We start from the raw sequence: 26,137 nt of genomic DNA on the forward strand, positions 1-26,137 counted from the left end.
AATAGCATAAATTACGATTTCTTGTGGGATTTTCCAAAACCCTATAAAATACTTTTTAGAATAAAAGCAATATTGATGATTATTTATAGTATCTTTTGAAAACATAGGAACTTTTCAGTTTAAGATTGTGTGCTGACCCTAGACTGCAGCTGTGGCCCCAGATTCCAAGAAATTATGGTATTAAAAATGAAATACACCAAAGAACCCTCAAAAAGTATTTTTGACATTTTTAGCCTAATTAAGCACACATTGATTTAAGATGCTATTTTACTTTGTGGCAAGTTTAGATCTCCTATATAATAACTTGTTTTAATTACTTTATAGCATATTTATTTAATAAGCTAAATAGTTAGAAATAAGCAGACTCTTTTTTGAATTCCAAATCAGGGGTGCCTGCGTGGCTCAGTCAGTTGAAGGTCCGATTTTGGCTCAGGTCATGATCTCACAGTTTCTGAGTTTGAGCCCCACGTCAGACTCTGTGCTGACAGCTCAGAGCCTGGAGCCTGCTTCTGATTCTGTGTGTGTCTCTCTCTCTGTCGCTCCCCCACTCACGTTCTCTCTCTCTCTCTCTCAAAAATAAACATTAAGTTAAAAAAAAAATTGTAAGCTAAATATTGTAAACTAAATATTGCCCTTTAATCAACTGTCCATGTCTGATAGTCTCCGTTTCTTTTTTTTTTTTTAATTCAAAATTTTTTACTGTTTGTTTATTTTTTTGTGAGAGACAGAGCACGAGTAAGGGAGGGGTAGAGAGAGAGAGGGAGACCCAGAATCCGAAGTAGGCTTGAGGCTCTGAGCTGTTAGCACAGAGCCCGACGGGGGGCTCTAACTCATGAACCGTGGGTCAAAGTTGGATGCTTAACTGACTGAGCCATGCAGGTGCCCCGGTTTTTTTTTTACTTATAAAATAAATCTGTTTATCTTTGAGAACATTATAGTATTTCTTGCAGTATTTTAATAAGAAAAATTTCAAAATATGGGTTGAAAACTTTGTACAACGTCCATATCACTAGTTGGATATTACAGTTAGTATTTTACTTTATAAAGTTGTTTAATCACCTATCCCATTTATCGTTTATCCAATCCATCATTTTTTGGTGAATTTCAAAGTTAGTTGCAGACAGTAGTATACTTTTCCTTACATATTTCAGCATATGTATCATTAACTAGAATTCAGTATTTGTTTACATTTTCTTCCTTTTAAGATAAAATTTTATATGATGAAATCCACAGATCTCAAATATTCTGGGTTTGACTATGCATAAGCTCATGGAAACAAACCTCTGTCAAAATGACCAGAAGTGCCTTCATTCCCTGCCCCTTCAATCTATACTCAACTCCTACCCCCAGGGCAGCTAATTTTCTGACATTTTCCCAAAATAAATTAGGTTGCCTGATGTAGAACTTTGTGTGAATGGAATCACATACAGTATATATATCCTTTCATATAAGACTTCTTTCAGCCTGATTTTGAGATGTTAAGTATATCAGTAGCTCATCCTTTCTATAGTTAGTAAGTGTTGCATTCTGTGAGTAGTCCTTTGTTTCTTTTTCTGTTCTCTTTTGTTGGATACCTGGGTTGGGTTCTGGTTTTAGCTATTATGAATCAAACTACTGTAAATATTCGTACACAGATATTTTTGTGGGTTTATGGTTTAATTTCTTTTGGAATTATTGAGATATGGAGTAGATTATATATTTAGTTTGATAACTGATAAATCTTTTTTCTAGAGAGTATACCATTTTATACTTTGTCCAACAATTTATAAAAATCTAGGTGCTGTGTATCTTGTCAGTATTTGGTGGTATTAGTTTTCTTAATTTTAGGTGTGTTGATAAGTATGTGATGATATCTTATTGTTGTCTCATTTTGCATTTCCCTCCTGGCTAATAAGAATAGGACCTTTTCATTTGTTTATTGCTCCTTCATGTATCTTTTTTTTTGTGAAGTGTCTTTTCATATCTTTTGCCCATTTAAAATTTGTGATGCTGGTCTTTTTGAGCAGCTAGAATTTTTTTCTGCAAACCTTTCTTCCTTTCTTTTTTTCCCAGATTTATGTTTTCCAGATATTCCTCCCAGTCTGTGGCAGTCTATTCATTTTCTTAGTTACTTTTGATAAGCAGAAGATTAAAAAAATTTTTTTAATGTTTATTTTTGAGAGACACACAGTGTCAGAGGGGAGGGGCAGAGATAGAGGGAGACATACAATCTGAAGCAGGCTCCAGGCTCTGAGCTGTCACCACAGGGCCTGATGTGGGGCTTGAACTCACAAATTGTGAGATCATGACCTAAGCTGAAGTTGGACGCTTAACCGACTAAGCCACCTAGGTGCCAGTATGTTATTTTTCAAATCATTTAATATTTGTAACTTGAATATTAATGTCCAGGTATTCTTGCTTTTTATTTTGACAGATTATAAGAGAAAATAGCATCTCTCTCAGTGAAATTGAATTGCCTTGCTCAGAGGATTTGAATTTGGAAACTTTATCGTAAGTCATGAAATGTGTAAATCAAACGAGCTACCCTAGCATCTCTCATAAATAAATAGAAATACACTGTGTAGGAGAAGTGCTCTCCTTGATTTGAGTAATTCCGAATCCCCCGTGTTTCTAACCATCACTTATCAGATGTTCAGACTTGATTTTTTCTTAGTTATTTGTTTAGCTCTCTCAAGTATAGAGCTCTTGCCCTCAAAAAACAATATCAGAGATTTAACTTGTACGTATTCCTTTTATCCTTTCCATTAAAAAAAAATTGGCAGTTCTCAAAAATGATCTTTGCTGTGTGTGAAGCACGTAGGCAAGAGGCACACTTTATCAATCATGCTGATTGAGTAGAGGCACAATTGAGCATTCCCAGGAGAATAAAAACTAGTTTAGAGAGCAGGAATATTTATTGTTTTTACCCCAAGATAATACTTATAATGAATTTTAAACCAAAAGAAAGGTAGTATTAAATTTCTTGTAATCTGTTTTCAGGCAGGCACATGTCTACATAATTGCAGGAGCCTGCTTGTCTCTGGGTTTTCGATTTGCGGGCTCAGAAAACTTATCAGCGTTTAACTGTTTGGTAAGAAATAACTTAGTCTACTTTGTTCTGTTTTCTTTTTTAACAACGCGTTGATACACTTCTTTTAACTTTAGATTTTTTCTTTTGTTTTCCAGCATAAATTTGCAAAAGATTTTATGACATATTTGTCTGCACCTAATGCTTCTGTAGTAAGTCTTTTTTTTTTATCATAAATGATCATTCTTCTTGGGAATTAAATTGAATGTGAAGAAAATTCACTGATAATTCAGTTACCTGTGTGTTGTCAAGTGTCTCTGCAATTTGTTTGAGTTTAGAATGGAGGATTTGAAGTTTTGGCCCATCTTTATATTTGTGTTTTGGGATATTAATTAAGGGCAAGTATGATCCTTGAAGGATGTACATGGTATTGAATTCTTGTGAGAGCAAAAACTATATCCTTCATGGATTATTGTACCTTACGCCATCCTGTCTCGGGACTGAATATTGTTAACTGGTTTTTAAAAAAATTAGCACTTAGTAAAAATTCAGTTTTGAGACATTGCCCCTCTAGTGACAGGAGAGAGTAAGATTTTATTCTGATAAACACCACACAGATTTATACAACCTTATGTATAATGTGAGAAAACTTGAAAGTCAAAAAGTCTAAAAGTAATTAGGTAAATTTCACTGTCGTGTATCTGTACATTGTTGTACCATGGAGCTATCAAACTCCTGTTCTCTAAGAATTTTCTATGAGTGAAGATTGCTCATATGTCATAGATTTAAAGAGATAAAAATATCATGTATAGTAATACCTCAGTTTCATTTGAAAAAAAGAAAAAAACCATGGGTATAGAAAAAGATTTGGGGAAAAGGCCAAAATATTTATGGCTGTTGTCATTGGGTATTAGTATTCCAAGGGATTATTATTTCCTCTTTGATACTTTATTTTTTGAATTTTCTACACCGAACTTGAATTTTATAGAGAAAATATTTGTTTTTTTGCAGATTTTTTAAACTAATAAATATCTGTAGTCTAACGATGGCCAATTTAGTTTGATAATAAAGAACTGTAACGCAACAATTGTAGTATGCTGTCTTTTTGCATTTCCAGACAGGGCCGTACAACCTGGAGACCTGCCTGAGTGTGGTGCTTCTGTCTCTCGCCATGGTGATGGCTGGCTCGGGGAACCTAAAGGTTTTGCAGCTCTGTCGCTTCTTGCACATGAAAACAGGTGGTGAAATGAACTATGGCTTCCACTTAGCCCATCACATGGCCCTTGGACTTCTCTTTCTGGGAGGAGGAAGGTAAATGAATATGTATTTTTTCCTCAGTGAGAAGGTCTCTCTTTTTTTTAACTTTTTTTAAAGTTTGTTTATTTTGAGAGAGATCTAGCACAAGCGGGGGAGGGGCAGAGAGAGGGAGACAGAGAATCCTAAGCAGGCTCCGCACTGTCAGCTTGGAGCCGATGTGGGGCTCGAACTCATGAAACTGTGAGATCATGACCTGAGCTGAAACCAAGAGTTGGACGCTTAACTGACTGAGCCACCCAGGCGCCCCGTAATGAAAAGATCTCTTGAGCAAGATCTATTGGAGTGACTTATATTGGATTTGAAGATCCATGAAAGTTTTTGATCCTGACTAGCTGTTAGTTTATCCTGGGGTATAATTACACTTTAAAAGGGCCCTTCTGTAGTTTAACCATCAATTTATGCCCTACTTAGTAGTGACCATGGTCACTCTACATTCTCAGAAGAGTCGGTACTCAGTTCTTCAGTGCGCCACCTCCCGTTCCCCACTGTTTAATGACTTTACCCTTCTACTGAACTGAAAGTTCAGGAACACTTCAGTCACCAAGTCCTATGAGAGTTTCTTTTTCTTAGTTTCTACCTTCCTTGCTCTCTTTCCAGCATCTGTCATTCCTGACCTCCTCATCTTTTTATAAGACTTCTCCCTGTAGACTACCATGTAGATCAAGATAGAACTCAGAATACCTGTTTCTACCCTGCTGTCCCTTTTCTGTTTATTTTTTTTTAACACTTATTTTTTATTTTTGAGACAGAGAGAGACAGAGCATGAATGGGGGAGGGTCAGAGAGAGAGGGAGACACAGAATCTAAAACAGGCTCCAGGCTCTGAGCTGTCAGCACAGAGCCCGACGTGGGGCTAGACCGCAAGATCATGACCTGAGCCGAAGTCGAACACTTAACCGACTGAGCCACCCAGGCGTCCCCCTTTTATGTTAATTATTACTTTACTTCTATCCAAAGATAATCACTATTTAGTCTTATAACACCTTAGACTGGCTTTGCCTGTTTTTGAAATGCAAAATTTTTAAATTCAAAATTTATTGGATATAGTATAGTACTATAGATGTATTTTCTCTTCCTTATGGTTTTCCTAATGTTTTCTTTTCTGTAGCTTATTTTATTATAAGATTACAGCATACAGTACACATAACATATAAAATGTGTTAATCACCTGTTTATGTTGCCCGTAAGGTTTCTAGTCAACAGTAGGCAGTTAGTTAAGCTTTGGGGAAGTTATAAGTTATTCACGGATTTTTGACTATGTGGGGGGGGGTTGGTACCCCTAATCCTCACATCGTTCAAGGATCAACTGTATTTCTTTAGCTCAACATTGTGAGATTAATCCATGTTGTATGTAGCGATGGTTTATTCATGTTTCTGTGCTGTTGAATTCCATTGTAGGATTATTCCACGGTTATTGATCTACTCTGCTCTTGATGGATGTGTTGTTTCTGGCTTGGGGCTGTTATGAATATTGTTTTACATGTCTTTGATTTTGTTGTATATAGATCTGTGAGTAGATCTACGAGTGTATGTGTGTGCTTAACTTTGGTAGGTAATGCCGTCAGTGCTCCAAAGTGGTTGTACCATTTTATATACCCATCAGTGTTGTGTGATGTTCCAGCTCCCCATCCTTTCCAACACTTGGGTAATGTTAGTCTTTTTAATTTTAGCCATCTGGTAGTAGTTGTGGTTTTAATTTCCGTTTCTCTGAATAATGATATTTAGCCCCCTTTATATCTTTAATGGCTAACTGGAAATCTTTTGTGATGTCCAAGTCTCCTCTACTCATTTTCATATTGGGTTATATATTTATTTAAAAAATTTTATTTGTGGTAAAATACACATAACATAAAATTTATCTTCTTAACCATTTCTGAACGGGCAGTTTAGTAGTAGTCAGTGTATTCACATTGTTGTATAGCCAATCTCCAGAACTTTTTCACCTTGCAGAACTGAAGCTCTGTCCCCTTTAAACAACAGCTCCTTGTTTCCTCCTTCCCCCTTATTACTATGAAAATTCTTTTTATTTTATGATTTTTGTAAACCTCTTTTTCTTCCAAAGTAAACCCCTGCATCTCTCTTGTTCTTTTTTTTTAACGTTTATTTTTGAGAGAGGGAGAGATAGCGCGAGAGATAGCGCGCACGCGCGCACACACACATGCGTGTACTACCAGGGGAGGGGCAGAGAGAGAGAGGAGACAGAGCATCTTAAGTAAGCTCTAAGCAGACTCTGTGCCGACAGTGCAGAGCCCAGTGCGGGACTCAAACTCGCAAACTGTGAGATCATGATCTGAGCTGAAGTTGGATGCTTAACCGACTGAGCCACATAATAAAATATATATGTATATTATCTGCAACAGTGTTTTGTTTTTTTTTAAAGTTTATTTTTGAGAGAGAGAGAGAGAGACATAGCATGATTGGGGGAGGAGCAGAGAGAGAGGGAGACACAAATCTGAAGTGGGCTTCAGGCTCTGAGCTGTTAGCACGGAGCCTCACGTGGGGCTTGAACTCTTGGACTGCGAGATCATGACCTGAGCCGAAGTCTGATGCTCAGCCAACTGAGCCATGCAGGTGCCCCAACAGTGGTTTTATATGATTCCCAGTGAACCATCTTTATTTCAAAATATTTGTAAGAAAAACTCTAGAACTTTAGATTGATCTGCCTGATTGCCATGCGGAGTTTGAGCAAGAGTAAAATAATATAAGGAAAATTTCAGAAGATTTTATGAAGACTATGTGGCCCTGATAAAAGTAAGTTTATAGTATTGATAAGAAAAAAAGCTGTTTGTAGAGGAATTGTTGTTTATACATTCATTGTAACTTCTTCTGATAACTTTTGCCTTTTTCATTTTGTCTTTCATTCTAAGGAGATGCTCAGACTTTTTTTTTTTTTTTTTTAACGTTTATTTATTTTTTGGGACAGAGAGAGACAGAGCATGAACAGGGGAGGGGCAGAGAGAGAGGGAGACACAGAATCGGAAACAGGCTCCAGGCTCTGAGCCATCAGCCCAGAGCCTGACGCGGGGCTCGAACTCATGGACCGCGAGATCGTGACCTGGCTGAAGTCGGACGCTTAACCGACTGTGCCACCCAGGCGCCCCAAGCTCAGACTTTACAGAAACAGAAAAAATAGTTTGAGAATACCCAGTTAAAAACCCTGTATTCTTAGAAGTCAAGTTTATTATTCTGTAAGTAGGTATATGTAGAACCAGAGAAGAAGTGGTGTCCTTCATTCGTGTCTTTTTTCAGTGTCTATAATCTCTAGGATTGCATTAATGGTCCTCAGTATGGTGATATTTTAGGTTCAGAAACCCTGCTTATTAATTCAGGTTTTGGATTTAATATTTGTGAGTTGTTGCTTTTGCTTTCAATAGTAGATGGTCTTGAAATGGCTTAAAGACTAACTGAAAAGTGAGACATTCACAGCATTGACACACTTGCATTCATCAAGGCATGTTGTCAGTATGCCTTGCCATGGTACTCCACTGAACTGATTCTCAAGAAGGCCTTGGGAGTTTACACAGTATAATTAATAACCTCTTTCACTCCGGCCTTTGTTTTGCAGGTACTCTTTGAGTACATCAAACTCTTCCATTGCTGCTCTCCTCTGTGCCCTTTACCCACACTTCCCAGCTCACAGCACTGACAACCGGTGAGTCTAGTGATTCTGTCCTCAATGTGATCTTTCTTAAGTTCTCCAAGGGATGATTTGTGCTTTGGTTCCATGGACTCATTTCCAAACTAGTTTATTCTCTTCTTGAACTTAGTTACCTTCCTGGCTAAATCTTTTAAAAAGTTTCTCTAAATATTAGACCTAAAGATAACTTTGGATAGCTGTTGGACTGATCCATCAGTCTTGCACCATTCTTCAGTCGTTAGAACTGCTGTAAACCCCAAATGTGGGCCAAACAAAGTTAACTTTAGGGAAAAATTCATTAAGCAAAAGATAGTAGCCAACAGAAGCTGCAGATGATATGTTTTGTACTATAATTGTTTAATTCCAGGAGAGAAATTGGTTTGATTTAGTGGCACTATCCACTGTCTATATGAATTCCTTTTTTTTCCCATCTTTTACATGAATGCCAAGAACTTTTTTTTTAAATTTTATTTGTTTTGAGAGAGAAAGAGTGGGAACAGGGGAAGGGCAGACAGAGAGAGAGAGAGAGAGAGAGAGAGAGAGAGAGAGAATCCCAAGCAGGCTCTGTGCTGTCAGTGCAGAGCCTGACTCGGCTCATTCTCATGAAATGTGAGATCATGGCCTGAGCTGAAATCAGGGGTCAGACACTTAACTGACTGGTCTGTCTAGGCATCCTGCATGCTGAGAAGTTTTGTATAAATGAAATGGAAGGGACATGAAAAGCAAAATGCAGCAAAGAATCAGAGACAAATTAGAAGTGGCATTGAGCCATAAGACCTCACACATGTAGAAAAGGTCTGATAATACAGAAGTTCTGCATTTTAGAGCACAAAGAACCATCAGCAGCTCTTCAGTTTTCCCCAGAAGTTTCAGGCATCGCTGGTTTCCACTGGATCCAGAGGAAGGGAAGAAAATAGCTCCTTATATTCCAGAGATATCTGCAGTGACCAGTGCATTCAGCTCATCTGCTAAGAAAAGCCTCAAGAGATGGAGCATTAATTGTAGTAACTAAGCTGTCAAACTATAGCATAATGTAGTTTAAAGTGATAAATGAAAGTAAGCTGTTTTGTAAAAGCTGCCTAATCTGATGTCCAAACTCTGATGATAGGTGGAGCACAAGAATATTCTTGTTAAAATAATACAACTCTGACAAGTGGTCTCTGGTCAACTTAGGAAAGACTTTTTGAACTGTTAAAGCCAATTATTGGTTAGGGTACAACAGAGAGCCGCACTCCTATATTGCTGGTCAGAGAATCATTTGGTGTGGCTACTTTGAACAAAACAAGTTAGTGGTCAGCACCAGGAACTTTTATGTAACTGATAAATATCATTTTTTTTCTGGCTTTGAGTTGCTTTCAATTCTTCTTTTTTTTTTTAAATTTTTTTTTTTTTTTTTTAACGTTTATTTATTTTTGAGACAGAGCATGAACGGGGGAGGGTCAGAGAGAGAGAGTGAGACACAGAATCCGAAACAGCCTCCAGGCTCTGAGCTCTCAGCACAGAGCCCGACGTGGGGCTCGAACTCACGGACCGCGAGATCATGACCTGAGCCGAAGTCGGCCGCTTAACCGACTGAGCCACCCAGGCGCCCCAAGTTGCTTTCAATTCTAATCAATTTATAGGAAAGGGTAGGTTTGGGTGAGAAGAGGGAGGCTATTGCTGTAACTAAAGTTTAAAAAGAAAACTTTTAAGTCTCATCCTTTTATGACATCTTAAAATGCCATCTTAAAAAATTTTTTGTGTCGAAATGCTGAAATACAAATTTTAAAGTTTAAAAATTTTTTTGGAAAACTCAGAAAAGCACACAGAAAGAAAAATATTACTGTAATCTTACCCATTAGTTTTTGGTGTCCTAGATTCCAGGTGTGTGTATGCATTTGTGTAGAGAAGTGTGTGTATGTAGAAGAGCTTTCCTTCTCCCTCTACTGTCAACCCTGAAGCCAAAAACCAAATAACTAGAAATAAGTCCCTAGGAAGGTAAAAAATGCGTGTGTGGGGCAGAAAAGGATTATTTGAGAAATTTTATAAGGGATGAATTATTTTCACGTTAAGATAATTTTTACCTCCTTTAAAACCTCTTAACTGTGAAAATGCATGTAAGGAATTTTTGGGTCGAGGATCGTGTGTCTGTATTTTATTTTATTTTATTTTATTTTATTTTATTTTATTTTAATGTTTATTTATTATTGAGAGAGAGACACAGAGTGTGAGCAGGGGAGGGGTAGAGAGAGAGAGGGAGACACAGAATCTGAAGCAGGCTCCAGGCTCCAAGCTGTCAGCACAGAGCCTGACGCAGGGCTCGAACTCACGAACTGTGAGATCATGACCTGAGCCGAAGTCAGTGGCCTAACCAACTGAGCCACTGAGGCGTCCCTGTAATTTTTTAAAGAGAATCTGTCCATTGCTTTTTAACTGAATCTTGTCGTCCTCCGTTAGGATTGCTGTCATGGGAAGATAGCAACCCCCGCTTCTGTTGTGGTTCAGGGTATCAGCAGCAGCAGGTTGTAGAGCTCACACTGTTGTCCCCTGTTTGTTACCTCCTCCCTGTGTTTTCTGTGGATAGGTATCATCTCCAGGCTCTGCGGCACCTATATGTGCTGGCTGCAGAACCAAGGCTCCTGGTGCCTGTGGACGTGGATACAAACATGCCCTGCTATGCCCTTTTAGAAGTTACCTATAAGGTAATTCTTTCTTCCTTCCATTTATTTGTAATTTTGTTACCACTCATACTTGTTTGCAGCTCAAATATTTCAAAAATGTTGTCCTTTAAAAGATGGCAGTGGTGAATTAACCTCTTATAAAAATTGAAGCTTCTAAAATTTGTGTACATCCTGCCAGGCCATTTGGGCTCGTTTATAGTCTATGAGAGCAATATTTTAGAGGTCATCAGCTGCTCTTTTGTCCGTGGAGCCTATAGTTTGAAAACGTCCATGTTTGAAAATGCCCGTGTTCTAAAGAAGAGTTAAATTAGAACTATTCTTAGATTTGTTTGCAGGGTGCTTTAAAGCCCAAGATCATGTATTTGATGAGAGATCTTTGATTTAGATGTACAGATTATATAAGTAAGTCATGTGTCCATCCTACCTTCATTCAGAATATTATTAAGTACTTTCTGTGTATCAAAACTATGCTAGGCTCTGGGGTTCAAAAATTAAACTGTTGTATTCCTTAAGGGACTTCTGTCCACTGGGTGGTCAGGCATGGGTGCAGTAAGAATAGAGTGGTAATTGGGAGTATGTGTAGAATGCAGGGGGCGTAGAGGGGAAATGCTCCATCTAGCTGTTGAGGATCGGGGAGGTCGTCGCAGTGGACACAGTGTTTGGGCTGAGATTTGCCAGCTGAGCAGGGGCACGTTTCCAGTAGCGAAGACAGCGTGGACAGAAACCCAGAGGCCTCAGAAGTGCGCTGCTAGCATGTGAAGTGCAAGGCTCGAAGTGGTTGGTGTAAGGTGATACAGGTCCAGCAAAGGATTGTAGACTTAGCCCTTTAAGACTTGATGTCAGAGAGCATTTTATGCCATTTGACAATCTGTGTAGAAAGTGTGGGGAAGAAGTACAGAATGATGTTTCTTCTTTGTAGCTTCCCCTAACTACATAGTGAATTGTGGCTGTTCTTTTACATTTGTGAAGGGTACTCAATGGTATGAACAAACCAAAGAAGAATTGATGGCCCCTACCCTTCTTCCAGAACTCCACCTTTTAAAGCAGGTAAGTGGGATGTGATTTAGGGAGATGTACACAAGGGATCAGTTCAACTAGAACAGTATAGCATCAGAGATAGCTAAATAAAAGCCTCTGCTTTCTCGGTGTTCTGTAGGAAATCAGAAAGCAGCCCCAGGAGGAGTTGTCAGGAGGAACAGAGAAAGTCTTTACTTGGAGGTCTTTACTGATAGGTTAGATAGCCTCAGAACTTGATTCACAGACATATGTGTCTGGAAATGGAGCTTGTTAACTTTTCATTGTCTCTTTCTGGCCCCGTTGTTTTTATTTCCTCTGAGAAACATGGGTTTCATTTTTCAAACCAGCGCTTTTTAGCATTGGATTGACTGTGTTCACATTTATCTTGGCAGATTAAAGTAAAAGGGCCACGATACTGGGAACTGCTCATAGATTTAAGCAAGGGAACACAACACTTGAAGTAAGTATATTGAATTTCTTAGATGTATCTGTGAAGTGAATAAAGTATATGGGAAGGTAGAAATTGCAGATTCTTCACTAGAATGGTCCTTGTCACCCTTTGATCTCATTCAGGACAATATGTAGAGTATATTTTGAATAAAGTGGTTTATAACTTTGAAACACAGTTTGAATTATGAGATTCAGTTTAGAAAACAGTTACATTTATTCAATGAGAAACTTGAAGTGACATAAGTTGGTACAATAATGGAATTGTCCATTGTAGCAGTAACGAGAGGTAATCAGTGTTAGAAAGTAAGGCTGGAAAAAAAAAAAAAGTAAGGCTAGCATATGTGTCCATCTACTAAAGGAACTTTATAACCATTGATGTTTGTCAGACCACATCTTTTGCATCTTTTTGTCATTCTTTTGTTGGATTGTTCTCATAAAATTAAAATCATGATAGATTGCTTTTGGGTGGAAATAGTCATATGCAAGTAGTCGCTTTAATGAACAGAGTGTTAATTTTATGCATTAAGTAGTGCGTAAGTGTTTAAATTTCCAAAAGGTTTAACAAGCCCATAAAAATTGTTATGGTTTGGTCCCAATTTATTTTTCCCTTAAAGTATATGTTAGCTGTTTTCTGTATTGTTCTTTTTAGATTTGCAGCATTTTTTTTTCTGCTGCAAACCAATCAGCAGGTACTTAGTACTTCCAGTGTCCCACTCATAGTGCTAGAGGATAAAGGGAATATGAAGAAGTGTCAGATGAAATACTGCCTTTGAAGCTCACACTTGAGCAGAGCCCCTTCTTACAAGTTCTATGAACAAGTTCCATGAACCCAGACACCAAAGAAAAGTAGAACTTCATTTTGGCTTTCTCATAGGGACTGATTGAATTAGACTCAGTAAATAATCATATGCCTTACTGGAAAATAATAAAGACGTCATTTCACGTGAACATGGTGTGGAGAGACCCTCTGTTTCCAGCTGAGAACTGCAAATAATACCTCCTATAAAATCATTCTTGTTTTCTTTCAGATCAATCCTTTCTAAGGATGGGGTTCTATATGTTAAGCTCAGAGCGGGTCAGCTCTCCTACAAGGAAGATCCGATGGGGTGGCAAAGTTTGTTGGCCCAGACTGTTGCTAACAGGAACTCTGAAGCTCGGGCTTTCAAGGTAGTATTGATTGGCTAAAAACTCAAGGATGAGAGGGAATGATTACAAATCCCACTGTCCCACCCAAAGCATGTACTTACTTGTGTGTTGACAGTTACGGTACCGTTTAGGCGAATCTGCTCTGTCCCGTTGCTGCAAACTGTAAAGGCTGAATGGCCGTGGGTCTGTTTGTTGTTTCATGTAGCAACCACAATACAGTGTGGGCCACCTACCCAGCGTCTAAGGATGCTTTACATTTAGCAGCAGGGACAATGTATCTTAACACTATAAAAATGTATAGTTTAATAGTTTTACTTATTAATCGTCACGTTATGATTTGCCTAATTCATGGCAGAAATAGAGAAAATTTTTTGTAAGGTAGCACTGATTAGTTTCATTCTTAACCCCCATTCCCTGTTTGTTGCTCTAATCTTGGTGAGGATAAAGTGAGGACAGCTTTATCCATTTGCTTTATGATTCTCATAGTACTTGACTGCTAATGCAAGAGCATTTAGAATGAAAAAGTAGTTGAAGTAAGAGTGTGTGAGACACAGTGGTGCCCACTGTGGTCAGTACGTATTTTACTCTACATTCCAGAACTCAAATAAGTTCCCCATGCTAGAAATGTGTTCCTCAGTCTAACAGTGAAATGTCTCAGCTTAACTGCAGTTTTCAGGAATTCCCCGAGCAAATGTGTTCTGCAGAAGATATATTGAGTGGCTGTTTAAAGCAGTCAGGACCCCTGGAGGGTAGTGGTGGAGGCAAAAATGTGGCTGGCGGACTGACTGAGTGGTGGCCCGAGGACTGGATTAGCATTCTTTGTGTTCCCTCATAAGGAGATAGTGTTTATTTTAATTTAACACACATTTCATTTTGAGTCAGTTACTTATGACTGAGCCTTTATGATAGTTCCCAGGGTTTAAATAGATGTAGTTGGCATCAGCGTATTGGTTCGGCAGTATTTGATAGGTTGTCTATGAAATAGTCTTGGAGGACTTTTGGATACTGCTTAACTTAAACACTGTTGTTTATATAAATTAGAGCCCATCTTAAACACCCTAATCTAATTTGTAAAGAAAATAGGTAAGTTTACACTTGATTTTGAATTGGAAAATTACATAAAGATTGAAAGACATCTCAATTTCCTGCTTGTTGGGAATTCAGAAGTAAAATATAAACCTCAGTGGAAAATGGTAATACTTTTTAATACTTTTATATTCCATTTTCGGTCTTGAACTGTGAGTGATTTTTTTTTTTTTTTTTTTTTTTTTTGTGGCAAATACACATAAAATTTGCTGTCCTAGCCCTTTTTTTGAGTGTACAGTTCAGTAGTATTCGGTCCATTCACTCTGTTGTGCAGTCTCCACCACCATCCATCTGCAGGACTCTTTGATCGTGTAAAACTGAACCTCCGTACCCATTGAACAGCAGCTCCCCATTCCTTCTTCCTCCCAGCCCCAGGCACCTGCCATTCTGCTTTCTGTCTCTGAATTTGATTACTCTAGGATCCTCATATAAGTGGAATCATCCGGTCTTTACCTATTTGTGAGTGGCTTGAGTGGTACATAGGCTTTTGTCCTTATCTTTTCAGTAACAGTTCTACTTTCTTTTTTTTTTTTTTTTTTAATGTTTTATTTATTCTTGAGGGAGAGAGAGACAGAGCATGAGCGGGGATGGGGCACAGAGAGAGGGAGACACAGAATCCGAAGCAGGCTCCAGGCTCTGTGCTGTCAGCACAGAGTCTGATGCGGGGCTCAAACCCACAAACCGTGAGATCATGACCTGAGCCGAAGTCGGACGCTCAACCGACTGAGCCACCCAGGCGCCCCAGTTCTGCTTTCTTACTTGTTTTTCAGTTAGTTCATGAAGAAGAGGGGAGAGCCTTTTGAGGGCAAGCTGTATAAGAAAGACTTATTTATTATTGGCCTCTAATAAATCAGTCGCTCATATTTGGCTTGTGCAGAAAAGCTTCTTGTAACTTCTTAGCAGAACAGGTTGGTGAAGCGCTAGCAAGTTTGTACAACCTTGGGCTTTATGGGAACATTGTGTGAAAACAGTGAGGTTGATTTCCTACAACTGCATATATTACAATTTGAGTAGTAAGGAAAATAAGCTCTAATATCTCACTTATATTTGTTGCTGCTGTTTATTTTTTTCAGCCAGAAACAATTTCAGCATTCACTTCTGATCCAGCACTTCTGTCATTTGCTGAATATTTCTGCAAACCGACCGTGAACATGGGTCAGGTATGTGTCATATGTTTTGCTTATTAGACTACAATTTGCTATTATTTCTACCTGCGGACACCACCATAAACCTCTGTAACATCTGGACCTGTCTTTGAGATTGCTGATACACCTCAGGTATGTTGGATGATTTTTGCTTGGCAAATGCACATTTTTCATAGACTAAAACTGTTAAATTCGATAACTGCCTACCTTGATACAAGAAACGACTTAAAGTTTTTTTTTTTTTTAATTTTCTTTTATTTAAAAAATTTTTTTATTTAACTTTTAGTTAACATGCACTGCAGTACTGGTTTCAGGAGTAGAATTCGGTGATTCGTCACTTACATACAATACCCAGTGCTCATCACAAGTGCCCTCCTTAGTATCCATCTCCCACCCAGCCCATCTTCCACCTACCTCTCTCCATCAACCATCAGTTTATTCTCTATTGTTAAGAGTGTCTTGTGATTTGTTTCCGCTTCTTCTTTTTTCTCCCTCTTCCCATATGTTCATCTGTTTTCTTTCTTAAAGTCCACATATGAGTGAAATCATATGGTATTTGTCTTTCTCGGATGGACTTCTATCGCTTAGCATAATGCAGTGTAGCTCCATCCATGTCATTGCAAATGGGAAGATTTCATTCTTTTTGATGACTGAGTAATATTCCAGTGTGTGTGTGTGTGTGTGTGTGTGTGTGTGTGTGTGTGTGTGTGTGTGTGTGTATAAAACAAAAAAACTTCTAAGACGTTAATTTCGATAGGTGATATTAATGTGCATTGTTGTACTGATTGCTATTTTCAGTGTTTCTTACCTTTCTCTTACTTTTACGTAATCTTATTCCTCTGTATTTTATAACACTTTTTTCTGTTGGTCATAAAACTGTTGTTCTCTTCAGGATTCAAAGGGTGCCCAGTGGATATGTTATTTAATCCATCATTGCAGATCGCAAAGCTTGGATGTAGGAATTTGCTATCTGGGATTGGTCACCTGTTGCCTCTAAGTGCGTGTAGCTTTGGGAAAATTTTTAACGCTCCAAGATTCAGTTTCCTCATTTCTAAAAGTGGGATTATGGTAGAACCTACCTTACATTGTTGATTTGAGGGTTAAATGAAATAATTTTAACCCCTTTAACGTATTGAATCTTTACTATTTACTAGATACTGTGCTCAGTACTTTATGTAATTTTCTCATTTTTCTGACTCTGGGGGTAGGTACTTTATCATTCCAGGTTTACAGATGAGGAAATCCCACTCAGAGATCTCACGTGCCCAAGATCACACAGCTAGTAAGGGCTGGGCATGCACTCAGGGCCACAGGTCTCTGATGAAAGTCTGTGCCCTTCCTTAAGCCTAGCTGGATTTGGCTGTGCTGCCTCCTCCATGCCTCTTCTGCTCTGTGTTTTCTGCTGCATCTTTGTGGATGCTGGGTTTTCTTTCTGGATCTTGCTCTTGCCAACCTAACCCAGGGCATATCTCTATGTGTCCTGTTTGCTCATTTACCCCTGCTGATCCTTCCTCTCCTCACAGCACTTACATCCATAACTGTCCTTTGGGACTTTGTTATATTTTATTGATGTTTAGTGTTGCATTCACTATGATTTATAAAGAGATAGCTGTTTTACCCTATTATGTCATTGACTGCAGAGCTTAAGAATTGGCCATAGTAGTTGCTATACAATCTTGAATTGATTTTGGAATATACATTGATGTGCTACAAAATGTTTCTGATTTTTCACAGAAACAGGAAATTCTGGATCTGTTTTCTTCAGTACTCTATGAATGTGTCACTCAGGAGACCCCAGAGATGTTGCCTGCATACATAGCAATGGATCAGGTATGGTCAAAAAACATATTCTAATTCTGATGAGATTTATACTGTATTTTAAGTAACATACTGAACCATGAGGTAAGGTTCCCTCTGTGTCCCATCTTTTTGGTCTCTCATTTGCTTTTAGAAATTCACAAAAAGGAAACCCTATAAAACTTGAAAACTCTGTATATGACAAAAAAAGCTTAGAATTTATGATAACAGGAATGCCTCTTCGTGGATTGTCTTACTCTATGGTCCCCATTCTTCCCTTTTTTTCTCTTCCCCTGATTAGCAGAGGAAAAGAACATTCCCTCCCTTTTCTCCCCCAGCATCGTTGGGTGGTCTCTTGTCTCCTTCCTGACAAAGCCTCTTCAGGGATAGGATATGCCAATGAGCAGTAAATGAACAAACAGTGCCCTAGTGATGGCAGTAATGTGAAATTATGTCTGCGTGATTAAGCTTGCAAGAGGTTATGGTATCAGTATGTAGTGATTTAGGAAACTAAATCACTTTAAAATTTTTGTGTTGTTGCTGTTTTAAAAGAGCCTGAAAGTTGTAATGTAGAAGATAATGCTTAATAGCTTCTCTAAAGGATGAGACCAATTTATTCAGTTTTGGTTATTAGTAGTACATATGACTTATGTCATGTGACTTTCAAACCCAAAATTAAGCTAAGCCGGTAGGTTTTTAACTTGGCTTTAATTTATATAAGGAATCTTAAAAATACAGATCTTCAAATCCTATTCTATATCATCTACTGAATCAGAATTTCTGGGATGAGGTCCAGGTCTGTGGTTTTAAACAACTCTTTAAGTGAATATGATATGATGAGTTCACAGATAAGTATTTGGGACTCATTGTTTAAAGCCAAAGGAAATAATCTGTAATGGCAAAATAATCTCTCTTGAAAAGTGGGAAAATGATGTTTAGGCAGGGGATAATTCTCAAAAACCTGCAAATCACATTCTGTTAAGTAGCATTCTTACTTAAAAGGCACCTTCTAATATAATCAGATGGCCCAGAATGGCATTATTGTCTGGTATCTATCCACGTTTTTTAATTGGAAAGTATGATTATGTGATACCCACTCTGAGACTGCTTTCTCACAACACCTCTCTATATAGCAGCCAAGTAATGAGTTGTGTTTTTCATTTGTTGGCTGGAAGCATTCCCTTTTTGTGCTCTGAACCGTTATCCCTTCACAGTTGTGGGCAGGTGTCTGCAGAAGAACATTCCCGCTGGTTGTAGCCATGGTGACTTTGCAGATGGGTCCCAAGAGCAGTATTATCAGTAGTATTGTGTTTGCCTTCTGAGCCCTGGGATCCCTGGCCTGATCCCAGCCAGATCCTTGTGCCCCACTTGGGTTTCCCAGAAGTGACTGACTGGCAGGAGACCTGGTGGGTTTTCATTTTTCAGAGCCATTGAGGCAAGAATGAGCTCATTTGCCACTGTTGCTTTTACCGGAAGCTATTTATGTGGGGATCGTATCGAAGAGAGTATTGAAGAGTAGATGTGTATCTGTACCCAGTGGAGGGCTCCTCTGTGGGGCATATGGCATCAAAACATGGAATGGATTCTCCTCTGCCCTTTATTGATCTATGAGCCGTATTTAAAAAATACTCTATCGATAATACAACTCTGAGGAAGAGACAGTTAGGGCCCCTTCACTCTTTCATGAAGTGGACTGCTTTTCCTTTTGTTTCTTCAAGGCTATGAGAAGACTAGGAAGAAGAGAAATGTCTGAGACATCTGAACTTTGGCAGATAAAGTTGGTGTTAGAGTTTTTCAGCTCCAGGAGCCATCAGGAACGGCTGCAGAACCATCCTAAGCGGGGACTCTTTATGAACTCTGAGTTCCTCCCTGTTGTCAAATGCACTATTGATAATACTCTGGACCAGTGGCTACAAGGTAATAATAGCATCGTGCCCTATGCTTTTAAGATGCATTGGGACTCAGGCTTTTCTGTTGTGACATTTTCTTTTGTTGGTAAATAAGGTAAATCTGAGTATAAGCTAGAATGGCTATAGATTTAATGTTTTCAGTAACGAATTGGACTCTGATTATTTACTTCAACTTCTTTAAAAATATATTTAACTCTGCTTAATACAACTACATATACACATAGACGTGCGCGTGCATGTGCATATCTGTTATACACACATATATATTGTACACACACGTGTGTGTGTGTGTATATGTGGCATTTTAAATGTATATATATACATGTATATATATATGGTATTTAAATACCACTTGACACTTAGGAACTTGTTTTAGCTTTTCTAGCATCAGATCTTGTTTCCTTTCTAGCACCTTTATCGGCTATTTCTTAGGGGTGTAGCCCGTCACCTACTTGTGAAGCCAGTAGCTATTTTCTTCCCTTTCATGTGTCTCCACTCTGTTTACACTGAAAACTTGATGTGTGCTTAGAGTGAATGTTTGTTTTACCAGCTCTGTGAGTCAGTCAGTGGGAACCTGGGACATCAGGTGACTGTGGTTTGGAAGTACAGACTTGTGACTGCAGGGGAATTGTAAAGTTACTCCTAATAGTGTGGAAGTAATTATGCCTCATGTGAGACAAGTGATGAGCCTTCTGATTTATGGAAATCTGTCTGATGTGTGATATATGTCTGAAATTGATTTTAAGTCAACTCCTTCGTCTTTTTACTCTTTTCAGTTCATTCAAATACCTTCTGATATATATCTGACAGCAACCAGTTTTGGGTAAATACTAACCCTGGTAACATAAGTAGTAACAATTCTTGATGCGTTAAAGCTATTGGTAAGCAGTAGATTACTATCTTGACAGTTATTGTATTAACCGTGCTTGAATATTATTAAAGTAAAAATTATCTACTGTAATATTAGGAAATACATTTCTGAAAAAAAAATTGTCAACCAGATTGTGAAGGATATACATGGAAAACAACTGTTTCAAACTCCAAGTGTTTGTTTAATACCTACATTGTTCTATCATTTTATCTCTGAATTCAAAAGGTCATGTAGTTTTAAACTTTTTAAAAATCTCATTTTTGTTCTCATTTTTGGGGAAAATACAGATTATTATATAGGTTTTGATATTTTGTATTCAGTTCAGCATTTGATCATATATAGGAGACCTTTGCTCTTGATAAGAAGTATGTCTTTAATCCTTTTCAGATTGTCTGATTTGCACATTTTGTATCAGTAATGAAACTTTGGCAGTGACTAGAGCACTTTCTATAATAGTGCCCTGAATTGCTTTTTTCTTATTGCTCTTTTAGGGCATTTGGTGGTTTACAACACTGTTCTCTACCAAATTTGACTTGCCACTATGATTGCCAAAAATGTGCATTTATTTTTTAGTGAAGAACCATCACTTTATAAATTGAGGTAAAATTGATTCCAATTTTGTATTGGTTTCAATAGAATGCATTATATTAATTTCAGGTGTACAGCATAATAATCTGATATATGTATATACAGCAAAGAGACCACCATAGTAAGTCTAGTTATCATCCATCACCATACTAGTTGACCCCCTTCATCCTTTTTACCCACCTCCCAACCCCCTTCCCCTGTGGTAACCACCACTCTGTTCTCTTTATATATGAGTTTTGTTTTGTTTTTTAGGTTCCACATATACATGAAATCATATGCATTTGTCCTTCTTTGACCGACTTATTTCACTTAGTGTAATACCATCATAGTCCATCCATGTTGTTGCAAATGGCAAGACTTCATTTTTTGAATGGTGGAGTAGTATTCTATTGTGTATATAACCACATCTGTACCCATTCATCTGTTGATGGACTCTTAGGTTGTTTCCATATCTTGGCTATGGTAAATAATGCTGCAACAAACTGAATATCTTTTTGATTTAGTGTTCTTGTTTTCTCTGGATAAATACCCAGCAGTGGGATTGCTGGATCATGTGATAGATCTATTTTTAATGTTTTGAGGAACCTCCATACTGTTTTCCATAGTGGCTGTGCCAGTTTGCATTCCCACCAACAGTACAAGAGAGTTTCCTTTTTCCCACGTTCTCTCCAACACTTATTATTTCCTGCCTTTTTGATAATAGCTATTCCAACAGGTGATATCCCAACAGGTGGGGGGGTAATACCTCATTGTGGTTTTGATTTGCATATCTCTGACAGTGAGGTTGAACATCTTTCATGAGTGTGTTAGCCATCTGTATTGTTCTTGGGAAAAAATGTCTATTTATGTCCCCTGCACATTAATTGGATTTTTTTTCTTTTCTTTCTTTCTTTTTTTTTTTTTTTTGCTGTTAAGTTTTTTGAGTTTTTTCGTGTCTTTTGGGTATTAGCCCCTTATTGGATATATGATTTGCAGATAATTTTTTCCCATTTAGTAAGTTGCCTTTTCATTTTGTTGATGGTTGCCTTTGCTGTGCAGAAGTTTTTTAGTTTGAGGTAGTCCCACTTGTTTATTTTTGCTTTTGTTGCCTTTGTTTTTGGAGTCATTTCCAAAAATTCAACACCAAAGACTGATGTCAAGGATCTTACTAACCATGTTTTCTTCTAGGAGTTTTATAGTTTCAGGCCTCACATTCAGGTCTTTAATCCATTTTGAGTTAGTTTTTGTTTATAGTGTAAGATGGTACATTTTTATTCTTTTGCATGTGGCTATCCATTTTCCCCCTCACCATTTATTGAAGAGACTGTCCTTTCCTCATTGTATATGCTTGACTCCTTGTTGTAAATTAATTAACCTTATATGTGTGTGTTTATTTTTGGGCTCTCTGTTCTGTTGATCTATGTGCTTTTATGTATTTAATACCAACTATTTGATTAGTATAGTTTTGTAGTATAGTTTGAAATCTTCCTTTCCAGTTTGGATGCCTTTTATTTCTTCTTCTTGCCTAATTGCTATGGCTAGGACTTCCACTACTGTGTTGAATACAAGAGGCAAGAGTGGGCATCCTTGCCTTGTTCCTTGTTTTAAATGAAAAACTGTTACTTTCTCTGTGTTGAGTATGATGTTAACTATGGTTTTGTCATATGTGGCCTTTATTATGTTGAGGGTACATTTCTTTTATATCCACTTTGTTTAGTGTTTTTATCATAAATGAATGGTGAATTTTGTTAAATGCTTTTTTTTGTATTGAGATCACGTGATTTTTATCCTTTATTTTGTCAATGTGGTATATCACTCTAATTTGTAGATGTTGGACCATCCTTGCATTCCTGGAATAAATCCCACTTGATTGTGGTATATATGATCCTTCTAAAAGTATTGTATTTTGTTTTTGGTGGTGGTGGTGTTTTTGAGGAACTAAAAAAGAAATTTGTTTATTGAGGGTAAAAGGATGCAAAAAATATAAAAATCAAAAGCTTATCTAGCTTTCACTGACTTCTTTCTCTGCTTGTCAAATGGGGGTTAGATTTTATTTGTATAGTTTCTGAGGGTCCTGATCTGGTCATGGAATCCTTTATACAGGGGGAAGCTGTGGGACAGATTCCTTAAGAGATCCTTTAGGAGAACTCTCATCAGGCTGCTCAGTGTTGCCTGCTTCTTTCACTTCTGCTTCATGTATACCACAAAATATTCATTGCATGCAATGGTGAGCCCAGCAGTCAGTGAAAAGAAGCCCTGGAAGCCTACTTTGCCATCTCAACACTGGTCCACATCCTTCATTATTTTGTCTACGGCCATAGGGTCTTTCTGATTTTCTAAAAATCCAGAGAACTCCTTTTCCATGAGTACTTTCAGGTCCTCCTTTGCCTTTGTCCCCAGCAAACCTGTGAAACCTGAACATCATGGTTTCCATGGCATGTTCCATTTGAGATGGCATTTTGGTGAGGTCTGTTGAAACCTTGGCCATAGGTGTGGTGGGAACCCTTTTAATGTATTGTTGACTTCAGTTGGCTAATATTTTGTTGAGGATTTTTGCATCTATATTCATTAGGAATAATTGGTCTGTAAATTTCTTTTTTTTGTGGTGTCCTTGTCTGGTTTTGGTGTTAGCTTAATTCTGGCCTTGTAAAATGAGTTTGGAAGCATTCCCTTCTCCAGTTTTTTTGAAGAGTTTGAGAATGATATGTGTTGAATTTTGTTTGAATGTTTGGTAGAATTCACCAGGGAAGCCATCTGGTCCTGGACTTTTGCTTGTTGGGGGGTTTTAGATTACCTGTTCATACTCCTTCCTAGTAATCAGTCTATTCCGATTTTCTGTTTCTTCCTGTTTCAATCTTAGAAGACCTATGTTTCTATGACTTTACCCTTTATCCATTTCTTCTAGGTTGTCTAATTTGTTGGCATGTCATTGTTCATAGTAGTCTCTTATGATTTTTTTTTTGGTGGCAGTTGTAATTTCTTTTCTCCCATCTTGCATAGGTCTGTTAAATATGCTGCTTTTTCTTTTATTCTGTGCCTACTCAATTTATATTTATTCTTATAGCCTCAATATAAGTGCCCCTTTCTCATAGGCCTTTTAAGATCACACTACTTCAGGCAGCTTTCCTGCCATCTTTCTCTCTCTCTCTCTCTCTCTCTCTCTCTCTCTTTTTCTCTCTCCCTTCCTCCCTCCCTCCTACACCCTATTCCTTCCTTCCTTCCCCTCCCCCTTCCTCCTCGACTTTTCTTTATATATCAAAATGTCTTTGTCTACAAGTAACAGAGGGCCTAACTCAACCTGGCTTAAACAATAAGGACACACATAAGCTTACATTATTGGAAGTCCACAGGTAAGGTGGGCTAAGGGTCATCTAATGCTAGTGCTTAAGCCCCATTTCTCTGAGGTTCCATTATTTACACTCTGTGCCTTGGCTTTATCCTCAGAGTGCTTTTTCTTAGAGTAATAAAATGGCTGCTCCTTGCCTCAAGGTCATCAGCATTTTGCACAGAAGAAGAATAGCCTTCTTCTAGGAGCTTTGCCGTAACAATGAGGAAATTACTTTCCCAAAAGCCCCTAGCAGAATGTTGTCAAGCATCTCCTCATGTCTCCAGCTTGAATTGGAACTCATGCACATTCCTCAATCAGTCACTGTGGAAAAGAATGTGTCTTGCTGGAAAGCCTAGGTCTGTTGGTCCCTGAGCCAATCACCGTGTTGAGAGTAGGATTGCCTTGATTGACCTAGGCCACTGGTTCTCAAAGCGTGGTCTCTGGAGCAGCAGCAGCGTCTCCTGACAACTTCGTAGAAATGTGGTTTTTCTGACCCCATCCAAGAAACTTTGGGGATGAGGCCCACTTATCTGTGATTTAAACAGCCCTCCACGTGATTCTGATGCATCTTAGAGTTTGAGAAAGTCTGACCAGTACTAATCAGGATCCGGTTCTGGAGCTGAAGTCAGTCCCCTCAAATGTTGTATCCTGGAGGGAAAGGTTGTAAAATGGATGTTTGGAGAGACAACTTCAGTGACCACTACATCTTTATAGCACTCATCCCAGTTTCTCATTACACATTTGTTTGTATCATTGTGTAAACGTCACTGCCCCTTACAACCCTCCAGACTCTGTGCTGGCATGCACTCTATCTGCTTTACCACTGTAGCCTTAATGCCCAGCATAGTGTATGGTAAGTGCTTAATGAGTTCTGGATGACAAAATAATAGAAGGAAGGCAACTCCTCATGCCTCTCAGTTCTGTCATCAGTTGCTTCAGTTCCATTTGTGTTTCTCTCACAGCTGGGGGTGATGTGTGTGTGCACGCCTACCTCAGTGGGCAGCCCTTTGAGGAATCTCAGCTGAGCATGCTGGCCTGTTTCCTCGTCTACCACTCGGTACCAGCGCCATGGCACCTGCCGTCTGTAGGACTAGAAGGTAATTGCAGACCTAAATCCCCTCAGTACCTGTATTACTGACTCACTTAGTTTTTAAGTTTCTTGGTAGGAGGCATTTCTAGTGAGTTATTTTCTCTAGTTAGGCTTTGGTCCTCATTCATGTTTAGGTGTTGAGAACTTTTTTAAAAAGACCATCTGAACTTTACACATGCATAAACTTTTATTTCTATTTAGAGAAGGATGGATTCTTCTTCAAAGAGCCCCAAACACCATTATATACTAATAAATCAAAAGGATATATTATTTTTCTCTCTTAATTTTTATTAAAGTTATTTTTCCTTTTCTTTATATTTTGGGTTTTTAGTTTGGATGTTTCTTTTTAATCACATGATCTTAATTTCTAATATTATAAAGCTTTAAAATGACCAGGTACCTGGTTTTGTATGAATTTGAACGTTTTTATAATACAGTTTTAAAATATTGGCATCTCACTGTATTTTTCAGAATATGTATTCAGATACAGTTTGCCCAGTAATCTGAATCATAAAATATAATTAATTCTAAGCACCTTTATATCACTTTTAAATTTCTGCTTATTAATTGAGGATTCAAAATTGTTAACATTTTTTTAATGTTTTATTTATTATTTTTGAAAGAGAGAGAGAAAGGGAGAGACAGAGTGTAAGGAGGGGAGGGGCAGAGAGGGAGAGGGAAACACAGAATCCAAAGTAGGCTTCAGGCTCTGAGCTGTCAGCACAGGGCCCGATGGGGGGTCTGAACTCACCAACTGTGAGATCATGACCTGAGCCGAAGTTAGACACTTAACCTACTGAGCCACCCAGGCACCCCAAAAATTGTTTTTAAGAAGAGCAAAGAGTACTCCATTTAATCATTTAAAATTTAATAACATAACTAGCTTATTGCTGTTTTGAAAACCTCAGATAAAAATGTACTATCTGGAGACTTCTAGTTAAAGCCATGAGGGAATTGCTTATATTGGATTGATTTTCCCACAAAAACAAATATAAAACTTTGACAGACTATATAAAATAGCTGTTTATTAAAAACATTTTTTTTTGAAGTTTATTCATTTTTGAGAGAGAGAGAGAGAGACAAAGTGTGAGCAGCAGAGGGGCAGAGAGA

At 38.1% G+C, this 26,137-nt stretch overlaps 1 protein-coding gene and 1 pseudogene across 4 annotated transcripts in view; one reads left to right on the forward strand and one right to left on the reverse strand.

Annotated features, from left to right (window-relative positions):
- The window catches only part of ANAPC1 (anaphase promoting complex subunit 1), a 96,149-nt gene that overhangs the window by 64,727 nt on the left and 5,285 nt on the right, over positions 1-26,137 (forward strand). For all 4 annotated transcript variants that reach the window (XM_027033724.2, XM_053200932.1, XM_053200933.1 and 1 more), the window contains 13 exons: positions 2,414-2,490; positions 2,980-3,070; positions 3,166-3,219; positions 4,125-4,318; positions 7,889-7,975; positions 10,524-10,641; positions 11,590-11,667; positions 12,030-12,097; positions 13,116-13,254; positions 15,393-15,479; positions 17,199-17,294; positions 18,980-19,178; positions 24,900-25,034. In XM_027033724.2, coding sequence (XP_026889525.1) covers positions 2,414-2,490; positions 2,980-3,070; positions 3,166-3,219; positions 4,125-4,318; positions 7,889-7,975; positions 10,524-10,641; positions 11,590-11,667; positions 12,030-12,097; positions 13,116-13,254; positions 15,393-15,479; positions 17,199-17,294; positions 18,980-19,178; positions 24,900-25,034 — 1,423 coding nt within the window. The remainder of the gene's footprint in view (positions 1-2,413; positions 2,491-2,979; positions 3,071-3,165; positions 3,220-4,124; positions 4,319-7,888; positions 7,976-10,523; positions 10,642-11,589; positions 11,668-12,029; positions 12,098-13,115; positions 13,255-15,392; positions 15,480-17,198; positions 17,295-18,979; positions 19,179-24,899; positions 25,035-26,137) is intronic.
- Positions 22,653-23,067, reverse strand: LOC106975990 (protein S100-A10-like; annotated as a pseudogene).

This window comes from Acinonyx jubatus, chromosome A3, assembly GCF_027475565.1.
Source record: "Acinonyx jubatus isolate Ajub_Pintada_27869175 chromosome A3, VMU_Ajub_asm_v1.0, whole genome shotgun sequence".
Classification (NCBI taxonomy): Eukaryota; Metazoa; Chordata; class Mammalia; order Carnivora; family Felidae; genus Acinonyx; species Acinonyx jubatus.